Source organism: Bos indicus x Bos taurus, chromosome 9 (assembly GCF_003369695.1).
Source record: "Bos indicus x Bos taurus breed Angus x Brahman F1 hybrid chromosome 9, Bos_hybrid_MaternalHap_v2.0, whole genome shotgun sequence".
NCBI lineage: Eukaryota > Metazoa > Chordata > Mammalia > Artiodactyla > Bovidae > Bos > Bos indicus x Bos taurus.
The window spans coordinates 33,489,057-33,508,044 of NC_040084.1; the positions used below are offsets into that span (position 1 = coordinate 33,489,057).

At 38.6% G+C, this 18,988-nt stretch overlaps 1 protein-coding gene and 1 long non-coding RNA gene across 3 annotated transcripts in view; one reads left to right on the forward strand and one right to left on the reverse strand.

Annotated features, from left to right (window-relative positions):
* Positions 1-18,988, forward strand: part of ROS1 (ROS proto-oncogene 1, receptor tyrosine kinase) — a 119,478-nt gene that overhangs the window by 34,056 nt on the left and 66,434 nt on the right. For both annotated transcript variants that reach the window (XM_027551129.1, XM_027551130.1), the window contains exons 13-18: positions 1,097-1,593; positions 3,018-3,230; positions 3,932-4,042; positions 5,017-5,195; positions 7,335-7,526; positions 10,871-10,971. In XM_027551129.1, the coding sequence (XP_027406930.1) occupies positions 1,097-1,593; positions 3,018-3,230; positions 3,932-4,042; positions 5,017-5,195; positions 7,335-7,526; positions 10,871-10,971 (1,293 nt within the window). The remainder of the gene's footprint in view (positions 1-1,096; positions 1,594-3,017; positions 3,231-3,931; positions 4,043-5,016; positions 5,196-7,334; positions 7,527-10,870; positions 10,972-18,988) is intronic.
* The window catches only part of LOC113898205, a 52,738-nt gene continuing 41,183 nt past the window's right edge, over positions 7,434-18,988 (reverse strand). Inside the window, exon 3 of the long non-coding RNA XR_003512575.1 lies at positions 7,434-7,515. This is a non-coding gene — a long non-coding RNA (uncharacterized LOC113898205). The remainder of the gene's footprint in view (positions 7,516-18,988) is intronic.

The window sequence follows — 18,988 nt, forward strand, 5'->3', positions numbered from 1 at the left end:
TCTTTTCCAATGAGTTGGCTTTTCGCATCAAGTGTCCAAAGTATTGGAGCTGCAGCTTCAGTACCAGTTCTTCCAATGAATATTTAGTGTTGATGTCCTATAGGATTGGCCTGTTTAATCTCCTTGCAGTCCAAGGGACTCTCAAGAGTCTTCTCCAACACCACAATTTGAAGGCATCAATTCTTCGGCACTCAGCCTTCTTTATGGTCCAGCTCTCACATCCATACTACTGGATAAACCATAGCTATGACTATATGGACCTTTGTCAGCAAAAAGCTTCAGTTCAGTTCAGTTCAGTTCAGTCGCTCAGTCGTGTCCAACTCCTTGCGACCCCATGAATCGCATCATGCCAGGCCTCCCTGTCCATCTGCAACTCCTGGAGTTCACTCAAACTCACGTCCATCGAGTTGGTGATACCATCCAGCCATCTCATTCTCTGTCATCCCCTTTTCCTCCTGCCCCTAATCCCTCCCAGCATCAGAGTCTTTTCCAATGAGGCAACTCTTCGCATGAGGTGGCCAAAGTACTGGAGTTTCAGCTTTAGCATCGTTCCTAGTCTAATACAAATGCAGGATTAGTATTGCTGGGTAGCAACTGTGCAAAATAATACCATGAAGTTTCAAAAAATGGCTTAAATGTTTATGTTTTCTTCCGTTTTGTCATTCACAACGCATGGGAATATTTATTGACAGATTTTGACTAAGAATTTCTGTGTATTGGAGAAAAATGTTTCATAATAAATGACAAGTTCAGTCATGTAAGTTTTACATAATATGCTTTCCTTTAAGAGTAGACGTCATTAGAAAACCTTTAAAGACCCCTATTGTCCTTAAATTCTGATTCCTTAAGAAGTCACATGTAATAATTAGGAGATTAAGATTATAAGAGAGGCTGACATTTTCCAGGATTCCAACTTCTAACTTAAATGAATAGAGCATATTTGTAATAAATGCCTTTACCAGTTTGCATCTTGGGAAACCCTGTACTTCCCCACTCTGGAGATACTTGGTTCTGATTGCCCAGCAGGATAAGACAATGGTGCTCCTCCTTCACCTGTGCACTGACTCACACCAGGCTTCTTTTGCTCCTGTGTCAGGTATGTCTTTTATCTCCTGAGAGACGGCATTTATAGAGTCGATCTTCCTGTGCCTTCTGGTGGGGGCTCAGAAGCCATGCGTATTGTGCAGAGTGGTACTTTAAAGGACTTTGCAATCAAGCCACAGTCCAAGCGAATCATTTATTTCAATGACACTGCCCAAGTCTTCATGTCAACCTTTCTGGACGGCTCCGCATCCCACATCATCCTACCTCACGTCCCCTTCACTAATGTGAAGAGCTTCGCTTGTGAAAACAACGACTTCCTGGTCACAGATGGCAAGGCCGTTTTCCAACAGGATTCTCTGTCTTTTAATGAATTCATCGTGGGATGTGACCTGAGTCACATAGAAGAATTTGGCTTTGGCAACTTGGTCATCTTTGGCTCATACACCCAGCCACACCCGCTGCCGGGTCGCCCGCAGCAGCTCTCCGTGCTGTTCGGCTCCCACCAGGCCCTGGTTCAGTGGAAGCCCCCCACGCTCGCCATTGGAGCCAGTGAGTTCCCTGTCCCCTGCCTGGAGGCTGGCCTTGTCAGAAGGAGAGGAAAACTTAATAGGCTTGGCATGGCAACTCAGCTTTGAGAGCCCTTATGTGATTATTTAGCCATTAACCCAAAGCGCTACTTAGCACTCTGTCTCCTCTCTCTCACACATACACACAGTGTTATTACGTTTGTTCTACATTTACCAGTTTTGATAAATAAAGAGAATTTCTATATTTTATCATGTACATCCCAACAGAAGGGTTGGAACATTTATTGAGTGTCTCCTTGGAGCCAGGCACTGACATTCTAGTTGGAGGGAATGCATTAGCCAGGGGAATGGAACACTTGGGTTGAGATTTTGTATCCAGGGAGACCTTGCATGAATTTGAGCCTAAAACTCTCGGGACTTGAATTTTCATCTCTGGAGAGGCAGCATGTGTGGTGGGTATGCAGGTGGGCTCTAGAGCCAGCCTGCATGGATTCAAAGGCTAGTCTCATCAATTATTAGCAGAATGACCTGGGCAAGTTACTTAGCCACTTCATGCATGTTTCCACTGCTGGAAATAAAAATATTAATTATATCCTTCTAAGGGATTGTCATATAGACCGAATTAAGATGTATAGGTAGAACCCAGAACAGCATCTAGCATAGCAGTTGGCAATTTTTTTTTTTTTAATAAAAGAAGGACCAGATAATAAATATTTTCTGTTTTGTGGGTCATACATTTTCTGGGATAGCTACTCAACTCTGTCTTTGTGGTATGTAAGCAGCCATAGATAATACGTAAATAAGTCACTGTGACTGTGTTCCGTTACAACTTTATTTATAAAAACAGGCAGTGGGCCAGATTTGTGGGCTGCAAACTGTGGGCTGCAGTTTGCCAGCCTCTGGTCCCCTAGCAAACATTGTCTGCTGCTGCTGCTGCTAAGTCACTTCAGTCGTGTCCGACTCTGTGCGACCCCATAGACGGCAGCCCTACTTTTACTTTAAGACCGAGTTAGTTATGCCTGTTTGTTGTATATATCAAAGATGGCTGAAAATGAATCAGCAAAATTTTTTAATTTTTATTTTTTGGGCTTCTAGGAAGTGATATTCTGCTGACACTGGAATAATACTAGAGATTTGTCATTAAACGTTTATTAGGAGCTTGTATAGTGTACCCTTCTGATAGTTCCACGCAGCCAGTGACACAGCACAGAGAGGGACAGTGGCCTCCCACTTGTTGGCAAGACGTCTCCTTTGATGAGACAAAATGAGTGGGTAGAATGGCCACTGTCCTAATCGTATCATCAGGTTAACCCTGGCGATTAAGGGGTAACAGGCCCAATTATCCTTCCACTCAAGGTGAAGCTGTAGATAAGTTTACTGAAAATCCTTTGTTTGCCCTTGCTGATGTCATCCTGGTGAGTAATATTGTTTAACTCTTCTGCGTAGGTCCTTCTGCCTGGCAGGACTGGACTTATGAGGTGAAAGTATCAACCCAAGACCTTCCTGAAACCACTCACGTGTTCTCTAATATAAGTGGGACCGTCCTTAATGTACATGACCTTCAGAGTGCTACAAAATATGAGGTTTCTGTGAGAGCGAGTTCTCCCAAGGGGCCAGGCCCTTGGTCAGAGCCCTCAGTGGGAACCACTCTGGTACCAGGTGAGAGAATGCTCCTGATTTAGGGAGTGATTCTGACAAAAAAGGCTTTCTCCCTGTCTTCTTTAAAATTTCTCACCTTAGGTGTGGTAAAGAAATGAGCATGAGGGTGCATTGACCCTTGAGCATGTTTATTGTCTGAGATTAGGAAAGCAAGTAAAGCACAGTGTAATATTAATGTTTCTAACGTTCTATTTTATACTGTCCAAGATGTTTTTGAACAAACAATATAATTTTCTTCTTCTTCGTGGTTTTCTCCTTTCTCATGGCTTATTAAGCTGTAGCACTGCTTGGATGCTGAAAGTCTCGACAAGAGAAGTTGAGGGGCTGTGAATTATGTTGAATTCTGTCCTCTTGGTTGAAAGAAAACGGAAAGAACTGACCCATTTATACTACTGTTGCTTCTGAATATCACCAATAGCTAAAGCAAAACAACAAAAAAATTTGCCATGATGTGACATTGCTGTAGTGGCAGCATCAATACACATTTCTCTTCACGTTCAATTACAAATATTTACATAAAAATCAAAGTGTGTTTAATATGATAGAGTATTCTTCTAAGCAGATATGATTATTCGTATACTTCCAGTGTATTTTTCAAAATGCTGATTTACTTTATAAAAGAAATCTAACAAACAAGATGTGTACCTAAAAATGTGTGTTTTCTGTGATATTTCTTTCAATTTTTTTTTTAAACCAAACAGCTGCAGAACCACCATTTATCATGGCCGTGAAAGAAGATGGACTTTGGAGTAAGCCATTAAATAGCTTTGGCCCAGGAGAATTCCTATCCTCTGATATAGGAAATGTGTCAGGTAAACACCAAGTTCCCTGTACACTTGGATGGCAGGTTTCTAGTTGTTAGACTTCCTGAGATATTCGACCAATCAGAAGAATTGAGTGTTTTAATATTAGGTCAATAAGGAAAGGAAAAAATATTGACTGAATTATACTGCCCGTGACATGATGAAGAAAATGTCTGTCCTCAAGGAGGAGGGCCATTTATTACTCCACAAAATGTGAGGTTATTTAATGATGTATGCCCATTTCAGGAAGGCTTTGATACACTTCTCGTGTATTTTAATCTCTCAGTGTCATCTCAAACTAACAGCCTATCCTGTTCCATGAAGATAGCTATAGTTAAGTGATTTGTTATGAGTTTGCTATAAGACTGGAGCACAGAACAGCTATATGAAGTTCTAAATAAAACATAAGAAAGAATTTCATGGCAAAGCAGATTATGTAATAAATGCCTAAGGCAAAACTACCCATTTATTACTTAATGGCATCTTCTGTAATTATCTAATTATTTGATTTCTTTATTTGGTCATTAAAAATTACCGTAGCACTTCTGACCAAAATGAGCTGGACTTAGGACGTAGTGTGGTACTAATGGAAAGAATGATACTTTGAAGTTGGTTCAAGTCTGGGTTCCTCCTCTTTTCATCTGTGAGACCTTGGGCAAAATAGATAATTTCACCTAGTCTTGGGTTTGCCATGTCAAAAAATGGAAATGATTTCTACTTTAGAGCTTTAAGAGTTGAGTGAGATACATAAAAGTGCCCAGGACGATGTTGGCGAAGAGTAGATGCTCAATGAATATTAGTTCCTGTGTCTAGTTCCAGGGCTTAAGATTTTAGAATAATGTTATTGAAGCATTCTTGACACATCTCTGAAGCTCTAGTGAATATCCATGTTATTGCTGAGGTGCATGTGTGATTTGCTGACACGCTGTGTTTACACTGGCATACACGAGAAAATAACTGCTACCAATTCACTTTGTTTTGAGACATGGATTGGTATAACAACAGCCTCTACTACAGCGACATGAAAGGTGATGTTTATGTATGGCTGCTGAATGGGACAGACGTCTCAGAGAATTATCACATACCCAACATTGCAGGAGCAGGGGCTTTAGCTTTTGAGTGGCTGGGTCACTTTCTCTACTGGGCTGGAAAGACCTATGTGGTAAGTTAAAGCCTGACATCCTACATGCTCTCAAACAATGCCTACCCACTTCAGTGACTGGAATGTCATTTTCATGATTTTTTTCATACTTGTGTTTCACCTATGTTATTATTTACTTAATATTTGTCTCTAAGCCTACTCACCTTTTAATTAAAATATTCATGTAGAAAGGAAAGTCTATATCACTATTTGATTAGTTATGTATTTTCAATAATATCTTGAAATAAATATATTAAAATGTTCACCGGTGGAGTAGTGTCCTGGGGAAGATGGCACACCCCAAAGGCATAATGAAAAGAAACTAAGGGAGGGGACTATTTTCAACAGCATGGACAGGGCTAAGGAAATGAGCATCGGATGGTGAAGCACGCTCTGGGCTAGCAAGTGTGGGAGGATATTACTGCCTCTAGGCAGAGAGGACAAGGGAAAGAAGGGAAAGAATGGTGAGGGCTGTAGCTTTAGCAGAGTTGCCAACATGAAAACCAGCCATTGTCAAAAGGTATAGTCCAGCAAGGAATGATACGATAGTACACATGTACCTCCATCCCTCTTTTCTTCTGCCCTCTGATCTTCTGCCACTGCTTCCATTGGCTGCACCTCCCTGGAAGCCAGAGAACAGGGAGCTAGGTTGGTGCAGGCCATCACTGTCAGGCTCAGGGGGCACTGAGGAGGGCAGACAGGGTGGGATTTGGGGGCCAGATGAAGACATCCTGTGCATTGTGCACACTGAAGAAAAGAACGGTTGATGATGAGATCAACGGTCTAATAGATCAAGAAAAAGATTGCTTCAGTTTTACGATACAGAAGAGTCATTTTGGTTTTATGGTACAAAATTGTTTCCTAATCAGGAGGGCACATATCCATTTGTTTATTTATTCATTATCTGTTACCAGTATGTTTAGAGCCTTGACAATTGGCATAGTAGAGAATATGAGGAAAATAGTAGTCATGTCCCTGCCCTTGAAAAAAATATATCAGCTTTGTTGAGATATAATTTATGTACCATAAAACTCAACCTTCGATTATATAAAATGCAGTGGTTTTTAGTGTGTTTGCTGCACAACCATCACCACTTGCCCCTGCTCTTTTCATGACATAAAAATAAATTCATGGGGACTTCCTTGGTGGTCTAGTGGGTAAGACATTCCCAATTCCTGGGGGGGCCTGGGTTCGATTCCTGGTTAGGAAACTAGATAGCACATGCCACAGCTAAGACCAGTGCCAAAAAAGAAAACATCGTGAATCATTAGAAGAAGCACACAGGGCATTGTTGTTGTGTGTGCTCAGTCGTGTCCGATTCTTTGTGACTCCATAGACTGTAGCCCACCAGGCTCCTCCGTCCATGGAATTTTCCAGGCAAGTATACTAGAGTGGGTTGCCATTTCTCCAGGGACAGAGCATTGTATTTAGAAGCAAAGTAATATGATATAGTCTGAATTCATAAGTGCCAATGACTTGAAGGCAGAATGGAGCTGAGTGGGGTTAATCAGAGAATGATTCCCAAAATGGATTAGTATGAAAATAGTTTTGAAGGAGGAAGTGGTAGAGTAGTATAAAAACTGGTCTCAAGTATTTGCTCTGTTTCTTATAAAATGATTTAACTTCTTGAAAAATCACTTCACCTCTTTGAACCCAGCTTTACTTGTGAAAAAGTAGGAAATGGAAATTCTTTACAGGCTTAATGTGAGGGTTATAATAACTAATATTTTAAAGATAAAAAAGAAGTACGGTGCCTGGCATATAATAGGCACTTAATTATAGTAATTAATATTAGGGAGATTAAACAGAGAGGAGCAAGGAGAGACATCACTATTTGGAGTATACATCTTTGGGAATCTAATCAAATACATTCTTATGTTTTGATTATGTGTTGATTGTCTAGGTGTATGATTAGAAACAGCAAGTATTAACTCAAAATAAGTGTATCTCCTTTCTCTTTGGAGACATGAAAAGGAGTAAGCTTCCTTGTAATTACATTCCCCAAGCTAGGCGCATGACTCAGCACAGAGTGCCAGTAAATATTTATGGTTGGAGAAATGAATGGATGAATGCAGTAATTTACTAACAATTGCAATAAACTATTCAGAAATAATGATGCCATTTAAAAATCACTAAAACTGAGTTATGATTATTTCATAGATTCAAAGGCAGTCTGTGTTGACAGGACACACAGACATCGTGACTCACGTGAAGTTGCTGGTAAATGATATGGTGGTGGACTCGGTCGGTGGATATCTCTACTGGACCACGTTATATTCAGTTGAAAGTACCAGGCTAAATGGAGAAAGTCCACTTGTATTACAGGCACAGCCTTGGTTTTCTGGGAAAAAGGTGAAAGTTCAAAACATAAGATCTGATCATTTAATTATACTAAATAATGCTGTTGTATAGTTATAATAATACTATTTCCACTTGTTGTGAATACTTCAGGTAGAATCTGAAAGGAAATACTACTATGGTAAGATCTTGGTATAACCAAATTTCTCTAGGTCTTATTTGATTGTCATAATTGATTAAATAAAATATAATATGGAGATTTTTATATTTTGCTTTATCTTGAATGGACTCACACTTTAAGAGCATCTTAATTTGTCCATTTTTATAGTCTTTAGGAATTCTATCAGATATTTGAGAACGTCTTCTTGGGTGATTATTAGGTGTTTTATTATTTTTAGTCAATTTCTGGTACTGACTGCTCTAATAACTATGCAGCTCCTAGGAAAGTTATTTGACTTCTCTGTGACTGCTTCATTAACTGAGTAATGGGAATATTAACAATTGTCCTCCTTCTTAGGGTTGTTGTGATGATTAAATGAGATAATTCATGGGAAGTAGTGAGAACAACCACTCAATAGTTGTTATATTTTGTAACTCAATCTAAAAAATGCACTAATATATTAAGAGAAATGATTCTAAGGCAAATTTTTTTTTTACTTCCTCAACTTCTAGAAGCAATATCTATTTTTTTTTGATCCTGTTTAGGTTCCCTCTAGCTATCCATCTATATTTTGAAATTTTATTTTTTCTGATGATCTTAAGAATATGTCTACTGTAGAAATTTTAGAAATTACTGAAAAGTATGAGGAAGAAATAAATCATTCATACTATTTCTATCTATATAATATTTCTTAAAATTTTTATCCCTTTTTGTTGTCAGTAGAGATAAAACATACATAGTATAGGTATACCAGATCATTTATAAACAAACAAACAAATTGTTGAGTCATTTGATCCTCAATTCCAAAAGACATGCTGGTTATAATTCCTAAGATTTTCATATACAGATTATAATACAGGTATTTAAAAGAAATAGAAGTTTACACACCAGAGATTATTCATTTCTGTCAAATAATGAAAAGATCCCTTAATTGTATTTTGGGGCCACTTGAGTCTGAATACAAAGTATATTTTTTATGTTTCAATAAAAAAATTTTAGGGGAAAAACTCTTTTTTTAAAGGCATATTAAAGATAATAGTATCTCAAGAGTAACTTCCTATTCATCCCCTTGACTTCGTCTGCAATCACCCTGCTGTCCTGATCTCGTCCTTTGGGAAACATCTAATCAGGATTGCCCTGGAGTGGCCCTGGGAACTTTTCTATAAATGAGTGAATTTTTAGACATCTCAGCATGTTTGAGGAAATACATTTTTATTTAAAATCCACTCCAGATTTCTCTCTCAGGCTGGCTAATGGTGCTGCTGCTTGTGCCAATATGTGTTCTGGTTCCGCTGTTTGATGTTTTATTCATCTGTCTCTGTTACTGCTAGTGAGTGTTTTGAAGGTAATATGTTTTACACTGAGTAAAGCCTTCCCTCTCATTGTCATTCCTTTACATGTTACTCACAAATTTATCATGGAGTCATAAGATAACTTTGAAACCAACAGGTATAATAAAAGTCATTTATAGAAAGACTCATTTGTATGATGAAAAGGGAAAATGAAATGAGATATTCCTTTAAAGTGAAAAGATGTAGGACTCATAGTATATAGTACATTTTACCACAGGATTAAACTTCAAGGTTTTAATTTAGATCAAAGGGATTATTTCCAAGGGATGGGCTTTGTTAGACATAATGATGGTTTCCAAAGGTTTAAGGAACACCCTCTGACACTCTTTAACCATGGGCTCCAATGGCTTGTGTAAAGGAATGGGGTAATGACCCATCCCCTGAATTTGACTTATGGCTGACATAGTTTGTCGTATTTCAGCAAAGGGAGTCATAGAATCTTCTTTTTTAAGAGATAAAGTAGAGTTAATCTGTGATTTATAAAACTCGAGGGCATCTCATTATAGATAAAAAGCAATATTAACTTGGTTTCACTTTAACTGGAAAAATTATCAATAAATCTCTTTTAGCCTGAAGCAAGGACATAATTCAATTCCCCAAAGGCTGGGAATTGCTAGAATAGTTTTCTACCTTTTGGAAAAAGAGTAGGTTGAGTTTTCTTAAAGACAAAAGGCTGTGATTCATATGATGACTGAAGGTTCTGGCAGCCATGAAACTTGAGATTATTTCTTTATAGCAAGTCTTGGGTAACCAAGTACTTTTAGTTCTTGGATACTTCATTGCATTCTTTTTATATTTTTCCCTGATTGATGTTTTTGTTTATATGCTGTTATATCTTGCTAAAGGTATAGTCATCAACTTTATTTTATCTGATACCTCTTAGCCTCCAGGTCTGCTCTAGAAAGACTCCACTACTCTGAGGTCAGACTCCTTGTAATCTCAATACCTATAAAGCCAAAGAAAGCAAAAAAGATCCCTTGGATTGTAAATTCTATCTCTTGCACTCTATTTCATAGGAGACTCAGTCTTTCCACAGGTCTCACCTAATCAACTGGACTTAAGACACAAATTGTAACAAGAAGACAAAGAGAGAGTAATAAAAAGTGGTTGTAAGATGTCAGCTGGAAATGGGACTAAAGTTCCATATGTACACGACTCTATCCAATTGTATCACGTGAAAACCATGTCTATATTGTATTTTAGAAAATTATCAGCATGTTTTCAGTTGTAATTAACAGATATTAATATAATTTAAAATGGCTTGAATGGTTGGTTCTCAAACTTGGTGACACATTGGAATTATCTGGGGAATTTGAAGACACACTGGAGACTGGGTACCATCTCCAGAGATCAAAATTTAACAGAATGCCAGACTGGAAATTGATATATTTAAAGAATCACAGGTAATTCTAATCTGCAGCAATGTTTGAGAACAACTGATTTAAACAACGATCAGATTCACTGACTTATGTGGCTGAAGAGTCCAAAGTTGTGCTAGCTTTAGACAAGGCTTGGCACAGTGGTTCAAAGTTCCTCATTCAGTAGGACCTGGAGTGTGGTTGAAAATTTGTATTTGTAACAAGTTCCCAGGTGATGCTGATCCTGGTAGTCCAAAAATCAAACTTTGAGAACCACTAGAGATAAGTATATAGAAGTGAATAATAGATAGTTCCTGCCATTTGAGGATTTTTAGGAAACCAGTGCTTATATCCAAACTACATAGTAATAAGCATATATACATGATATTTATACTCAGTAAAAGGTAAAAATCACTAAGTTTATTATTCCAAAGAGGATGCTAAAGAGAAATCTGTAGCTTAAGCATGATGTAATCACAAAGATTAAACATGTATTTGATTTGTTTTCTTTCCTTATTTTCTATTTAGGTAATTGCTTTAACTTTAGACCTTAGTGATGGGTTCCTATATTGGTTGGTTCAAGACAGTCAGTGTATTCACCTGTATACAGCTGTTCTTCGGGGTCAAAGGTGAGTAATACTGAAGGTAATTGGTTGAAAAAGAGAAAGTAACTTGCCCCTTAGTTATAAATGATAGTGCTTAAGAATTCATTTATTCTTTCACTAAACATTCACTAATTATCCACTGTGTTTGCAGACATTGTGCTTGCAAGGAAAGATGAGTTTGTAAACAACTAATTAGTGTAGAACATGGTGAATATTCTATGGCTTTCCTCTTAGCTCAGTTGGTAAAGAATGTACCTGCAATGACAGAGACTTGGGTTCGATTCCTGGGTTGGAAAGATCTCCTGGAGAAGGAAATGGCACCCCACTCCAGTGTTCTTGCCTGGAGAATCCTATGGACAGAGGAACCTGGTGGGCTACAGACCATGAGATCGCAAGAGTGAGACATGACTTAGCTGACTAAACTGCCACCAGGGTGAATATGGCAATGGGGTATAAAGAGAGTCCAGTAGAGGCACTGAGGAGCATGCCCCTCAAGAGCCTAGGCAATGAGTGGATAGGTTTCTATGCTTCTTAACACAGCCTCTAACTATGATTATAGACAGGCCTGTAGACATCTTTTGGAGAAGGCAATGGCAACCCACTCCAGTGTTCTTGCCTGGAGAATCCCAGGGACGGCAGAGCCTGGTGGGCTGCCGTCTACGGGGTCGCACAGAGTTGGACACGACTGAAGCGACTTAGCAGCAGCAGCAGCAGTAGACCTCTTTAGTTGATCAATTTGAATGCTTTGTGTTTAGTATTCTTATCTATATACTTGATTATATTTCCTTTTGTCACTATAAAATATTCTCATTAATCTATGGTAATACTCTTAATCTTAAAGACTATTTTGGTATTCAGTTCAGTTCAGTTCAGTCACTCAGTCATGTCCGACTCTTTGCACCCCATGAACTGCAGCACGCCAGGCCTCCCTGTCCATCACCAGCTCCTGGAGTACACCCAAACCCATGTCCATTGAGTCAGTGATGCCATCCAACCATCTCATCCTCTGTCACCCCCTTCTCCTCCTGCCCTCAATCTTTCCCAGGATTATGGTCTTTTGCAGTGAGTCAGCTCTTCGCATGAGGTGGCCAAAGTATTGGAGTTTCAGCTTCAACATCAGTCCTCCCAATGAACACCCAGGACTGATCTCCTTTAGGATGGACTGGTTGGATCTCCTTGCAGTCTAAGGGACTCTCAAGAGTCTTCTCCAACACCACAGTTCAAAAGCATCTTTTGCACTCAACCCTCTTTATAGTCCAAATCTCACATCCATACATGACCACTGGAAAAACCATAGCTTTGACTAGACGGACCTTTGTTGGCAAAGTAATGTCTCTACTTTTTAATATGCTATCTAGGATGGTCATAACTTTCTTTCTAAGGAGCAAGTGTCTTTTAATTTCATGGCTGCAATCACCATCTGCAATGATTTTGGAGCCCAGAAAAATAAAGTCAGCCACTGTTTCCACTCTTTCCCCATTTATTTGCCATGAAGAGATGAGACTGGATGCCATGACCTTAGTTTTCTGAATGTGAGCTTTAAGCCAACTTTTTCACTCTCCTCTTTCACTTTCATCAAGAGTTCTTCTTCACTTTCTGCCATAAGGGTGGTGTCATCTGTATATCTGAGGTTATAGATATTTCTCCCGGTAATCTTGATTCCAGCTTGTGCTTCTTCCAGCCCAGCATTTCTCATGATGTATTCTGCATATAAGTTAAATAAGCAGGGTGACAATATACAGCCTTGACATACTCATTTTCCTCTGTGGAACCACTCTGTTGTTCCATGTCCAGTTCTAACTGTTGCTTCCTGACCTGCATATAGGTTTCTCAAGAGGCAGGTCAGGTGTTCTGGTATTCCCATCCCTTTCAGAATTTTCCACAGTTTATTGTGATCCACACAGTCAAAGGCTTTGGCATAGTCAATAAAGCAGAAATAGATGTTTTTCTGGAACTCTCTTGCTTTTTTGATAATCCAGTGGATGTTGGCAATTTGATCTCTGGTTCCTCTGCCTTTTCTAAAACCAGCTTGAATATCTGGAAGTTCACAGTTCACGTATTGCTGAAGCCTGGCTTGGAGAATTTTGAGCATTACTTTACTAGCTTGTGAGATGAGTGCAATTGTGTGGTAGTTTGAGCATTCTTTGGCATTGCCTTTCTTTGGGATTGGAATGAAAACTGACCTTTTCCAGTCCTGTTACACTGCTGAGTTTTCCAAATTTGCTGGCATATTGAGAGCAGCACTTTCACCAGCATCATCTTTTAGGATTTGAAAGAGCTCAACTGGAATTCCATCATCTCCACTAGCTTTGTTCGTAGTGATGCTTTCTTTTTTATTTTTTTTTTAAATTTTATTTTATTTTTAAACTTTACAATATTGTATTAGTTTTGTGATGCTTTCTAAGGCCCACTTGACTTCACATTCCAGGATGTCTGGCTCTAGGTGAGTGATCACACCATTGTGATTATCTGGGTTGTGAAGATCTTTTTTGTACAGTTCTTCTGTGTGTTCTTGCACCTCTTCTTAATATCTTCTGCTTCTGTTAGGTCCCTATCATTTCTGTTCTTTATTGAGCCCATCTTTGCATAAAATGTTCCCTTGGTATCTCTAATTTTCTTGAAGAGATCTAGTCTTTCCCATTCTATTGTTTTCCTCTATTTCTTTGCATTGATCTCTGAAGAAGGCTTTCTTATCTCCCCTTGCTATTCTTTAGAACTCTGCATTCAAATGGTTATATCTTTCCTTTTCCCCTTTGCTTTTCACTTCCCTTCTTTTCACAGCTATTTGCAAGGCCTTTTCAGACAGCCATTTTGCTTTTTTGCATTTTTTTTCTTCGGGATTGTCCTAATTCCTGTCTCCTGTACAATGTCACGAACCTCCGTCCATAGTTCATCAGGGACTCTGTCTATCAGATCTAGTCCTTTAAATCTACTTCTCACTTCCACTGTATAATCATAAGGGATTTGATTTAGGTCTACCTGAATGGCCTAGTGGTTTTCTCCACTTTCTTCAATTTCAGTCTGAATTTGGCAATAAGGAGTTCATGATCTGAGCCACAGTCAGCTCCCGGTCTTGTTTTTGCTGACTTATATAGAGTTTCTCTCTCTTTGGATGCAAAGAATATAATCAGTCTGATATCAGTGTTGACCATCTGGTGATGTCCATGTGTAGAGTCTTCTCTTGTGTTGTTGGAAGAGGGTGTTTGCTATGACCAGTGCATTCTCTTGGCAGAACTCTATTAGCCTTTGCCCTGCTTCATTCTGTACTCCAAGGCCAAATTTGCCTGTTACTCCAGGTGTTTATTGACTTTCTACTTTTGCATTCCAGTCCCCTATAATGAAAAGGACATCTTTTTTGGGTGTTAGTTCTAGAAGGTCTTGTAGGTCTTCATAGAACTGTTCAACTTCAGCTTCTTCAGCATTACTGGTCAGGGCATAGACTTGGATTACTGTGATATTGAATGGTTTGCCTTGGAAATGCAGAGATCATTCTGTAGTTTTTGAGATTGCATCCAAAAGATGCATTTGAGTACTGCATTTCGGACTCTCTTGTTGACCATGATGGCTACTCCATTTCTTCTAAGGGGTTCCTGTCCACAGTAGTAGATATAATGGTCATCTGAGTTAAATTCACCCATTCCAGTCCATCTTAGTTCGCTGATTCCTAGAATGTCGATGTTCACTCTTGCCATCTCCTGTTTGACCACTTCCAATTTGCCTTGATTCATGGACCTGACATTCCAGGTTCCTATGCAATATTGCTCTTTACAGCATCAGACCTTGCTTCTATCACCAGTCACATCCACAGCTGGGTATTGTTTTTGCTTTGGCTCCATCCCTTCATTCTTTCTGGAGTTATTTCTCCACTGATCTCCAGTAGCATATTGAGCACCTACTGACCTGGGGAGTTTCTCTTTCAGTGTCCTATTTTTGCCTTTTCATACTGTTCATGGGGTTCTCAAGGCAAGAATACTGAAGTGGTTTGCCATTCCCTTCTCCAGTGGACCACATTCTGTCAGGTCTCTCCACCATGACCCATCTGTCTTGGGTGGCCCCACACAGCATGGCTTAGTTTCACTGAGTTAGACAAGGCTGTGGTCCGTGTGATCAGATTGGCTAGCTGTCTGTGATTGTGGTTTCTGTCTGTCTGCCCTCTGATGCCCTCTCTCAGTGCCTACCATCTTACATGGGTTTCTCTTACCTTGGATGGGGTATCTCTTCACGGCTGCTCCAGCAAAGCACAGCCGCTGCTTTTTACCTTGGACATTAATATTTTTGATATTAGGACATTAAGAAAGTCATAGCAGCATTCTTATGCTTAGTTTGCAGGGCATAGCTCTTTATCTCTTTACTTTCAATTTTTGTCTTTACCCTTAAAGTGTGTTCCTTGTAAACAGCATATAAGTTTTTGCTTTTTTATGCAGTCTGACAGTTTCTGCCTTTTAATTGGGGTGTTTGGTTCATTTACATCTAATATAATTATTTATTGATATGCTTGAATTTAAGTCTACCATCTTGGTGTTTGACTTCAATTAGTCTCATCAGCTATTTATTCCTCTATTCTACTTTACGCCTTTTTGACAGTGAATAAAACACTATTTTAGTATTCCATTTTATCTCCTCTCATGACATTTAAATTATGTGTATTTATAATTTTCTTTAGATTGCTTTAGAGAGTAAAATAAGCACTTTTGTTTTTTTTTATTTATTTATTTTTAGTCTCTTTTATTTTATTTTATTTTTTTTATTGAAATGAATCCGCCCCAGATATACATGTGTTCCCCATCCTGAACCCTCCTCCCTCCTCCCTCCCCATACCATCCCTCTGGGTCGTCCCAGTGCACCAGCCCCAAGCATCCAGCATCGTGCATCGAACCTGGACTGGCGACTTGTTTCATACATGATATTATACATGTTTTAACAGTAAACATCTTCAATTTACCATTGTCATATTCAAAGTGTTCTTATTTCATAAATGATTTTATTTTATTATATTTTTTAGTTTTTATGTTGCACTTTTATTTTTTTATTTTTTTTATTTTTTACTTTACAATATTGTATTGGTTTTGCCATACATCAACATGAATCCACCATGGGTATACACGTGTTCCCCATCCTGAACCCCCCTCCCACCTCCCTCCCCGTACCATCCCTCTGGGTCATGCCAGTGCACCAGCCCCAAGCATCCTGTATAATACATCGAACCTGGACTGGCGATTTGTTTCATATATGATATTATACATGATTCAATGCCATTCTCCCAAATCATCCCACTCTCTCAGAGTCCAAAAGACTGTTCTATACATCTGTATCTCTTTTGCTGTCTCGCATACAGGGTTATCGTTACCATCTTTCTAAATTCTATATATATGTGTTAGTATACTGTTTTTCTTTCTGGCTTACTTCACTCTGTATAATAGGCTCCAGTTTCATCCACCTCATTAGAACTGATTCAAATGTATTCTTTTTAATGGCTGAATAATACTCCATTGTGTATATGTACCACAGCTTTCTTATCCATTCATCTGCTGATGGACATCTAGGTTGCTTCCATGTCCTGGCTATTATAAACAGTGCTGCGATGAACATTGGGGTACATGTGTCTCTCTCCCTTCTGGTTTCCTCAGTGTGTATGCCCAGCAGTGGGATTGCTGGGTCATAAGGCAGTTCTATTTCCAGTTTTTTAAGGAATCTCCACACTGTTCTCCATAGTGGCTGTACTAGTTTGCATTCCCACCAACAGTGTAAGAGGGTTCCCTTTTCTCCACACCCTCTCCAGCATTTATTGCTTGTAGACTTTTGGATCACAGCCATTCTGACTGGCGTGAAATGGTACCTTATAGTGGTTTTGATTTGCATTTCTCTGATAATGAGTGATGTTGAGCATTTTTTCATGTGTTTGTTAGCCATTTGTATGTCTTCTTTGGAGAAATGTCTATTTAGTTCTTTGGCCCATTTTTTGATTGGGTCGTTTATTTTTCTGGAATTGAGCTGTAGGAGTTGCTTGTATATTTTTGAGATTAGTTGTTTGTCAGTTACTTCATTTGCTGTTATTTTCTCCCATTCTGAAGGCTGTCTTTTCACCTTACTTATAGTTTCCTTTGTTGTGCAGAAGCTTTTAATTTTAATTAGGTCCCATTTGTTTATTTTTGCTTTGATTTCCAATATTCTGGGAGGTGGGTCATAGAGGATCCTGCTGTGATGTATGTCGGAGAGTGTTTCGCCTATGTTCTCCTCTAGGAGTTTTATAGTTTCTGGTCTTACGTTTAGATCTTTAATCCATTTTGAGTTTATTTTTGTGTATGGTGTTAGAAAGTGTTCTAGTTTCATTCTTTTACAAGTGGTTGACCAGTTTTCCCAGCACCACTTGTTAAAGAGATGATTTAAAACTTTATAATGATATGTTTCCAATTATTACCCTCCACTCTTTGTGCTCTTATTGTCATATATTTTACTTTTACCTATACTATAAAATCCATGTTTATTACTATTTTTAGTTTAAACAGCCAATAGTTTTTAACTTCAAGGAAACAGTTACATATCTCAAATTAAAATAAGGACAAAAAGTCATTAGAGAACAGCAGTCAGTGGGAGAATTTAGAGGTCATATTATTTCATAGACGAGGACATTGAAACAGAGATGTGTATAAATTTGCTGACTGTCACACAGTAAATTGGAGAGGTAGTCAGGAAAAGGTTAAAGTAAAGCAAAAGGTCCTGCTCTAGGGCAGAGATTTCTAATGCTGGGTTCTTGGACCCCCATTCATGGCCGGCGTTAGGATGTGTGTGAGTGCTTGGAAGCTGAGCATCCATCATTTCATCAAATTTTCAAGAGTCTAATCTTACAAAGGCCAAAAGTTCCTGTTCTATGAATACAATTTCAAGATTACTTTTAGATTAAAAAATATTTTTGTTTGGCTTATGGAAAAATTCTTAATCATAGAGAATATGAAAAAGGAATATGTATACATATATAAACATATAATGGAGTGTATATGTGTATATATATATATATATGTATATATGTATATAAAGGTGTATGTATCCTCAGTCACTCAGTTGTGTAAAACTCTTTGTGACCCCATGGACTATAGCCTGCCAGGCTCCTCTGTCCTGGAATTCTCCAGGCAAGAATACTGGAGTGGGTAGCCATTCCCTTCTCCAGGGGATATTCCCAACTCAGGAATCGAACCCAGGTCTCCTGCATTGCAGGCAGACTTTTGCCATCTGAGCCACCAGGAAGCTATATATATATATGTATATGTATACCTATAATGCATATAAGCGTATACAGAGCAATCTGATTAATCATTTATTTTATATCAGCTATAACGTATAGCTCTAGCTAGTTTCCCAGTTGTGAACCATAGAAAACTGGCTATTCCTTTTCCTAGAAATTGTGAAGTACTGGCAATCTGATTATCAAAAGAATCTGTCTGTGTGATACAGACAGTGCTCAAATGACAGTGTCCTGAAGGATCACAATTCTCTGTACGCGTCTGCACATCTCAGAGGACAATCTAACTGGCGTTGTTTGAGAGTCCTGCTCTCAAGTGTCCAGAAAATCAATACTGTTGGATTCAGCAGATAAGAGAAGGGAGTTTCTCCTTTAAAAATGCATTTCTTTGTCTCAAGGTTAATTTTCCTTGTATGCATGCCCAATGGAGTGCAGCAGATCTTGACAAGGTTATACAAATGACAGGCATTTTGCCCTCCAAGTAAGTGCTGCCTTTTTATCACACCAGAAAAAAGAGTGGTAGATAAAGATAGGAATTCCAGAACCATCTTACAAGTAGAAAATTTTCCCTAATTTAAAACCAAAATTCCTTCTTCGGCATTTCAAGTTCCTTACCTCTAGTCTAGATCATCACTGCCCAATACAAATAATGTGAGCTACATACATAATTATAAACTTCCTAGTTGCTTCATTTTAAAAAGTAAAAACATAGGTAAATTATTAATGAGATATTTGCATTTTTTTCACATTAATTCTAATTAATAGCCTGGGTGTATTTTACAGACATAGCACATCTCAATTTGC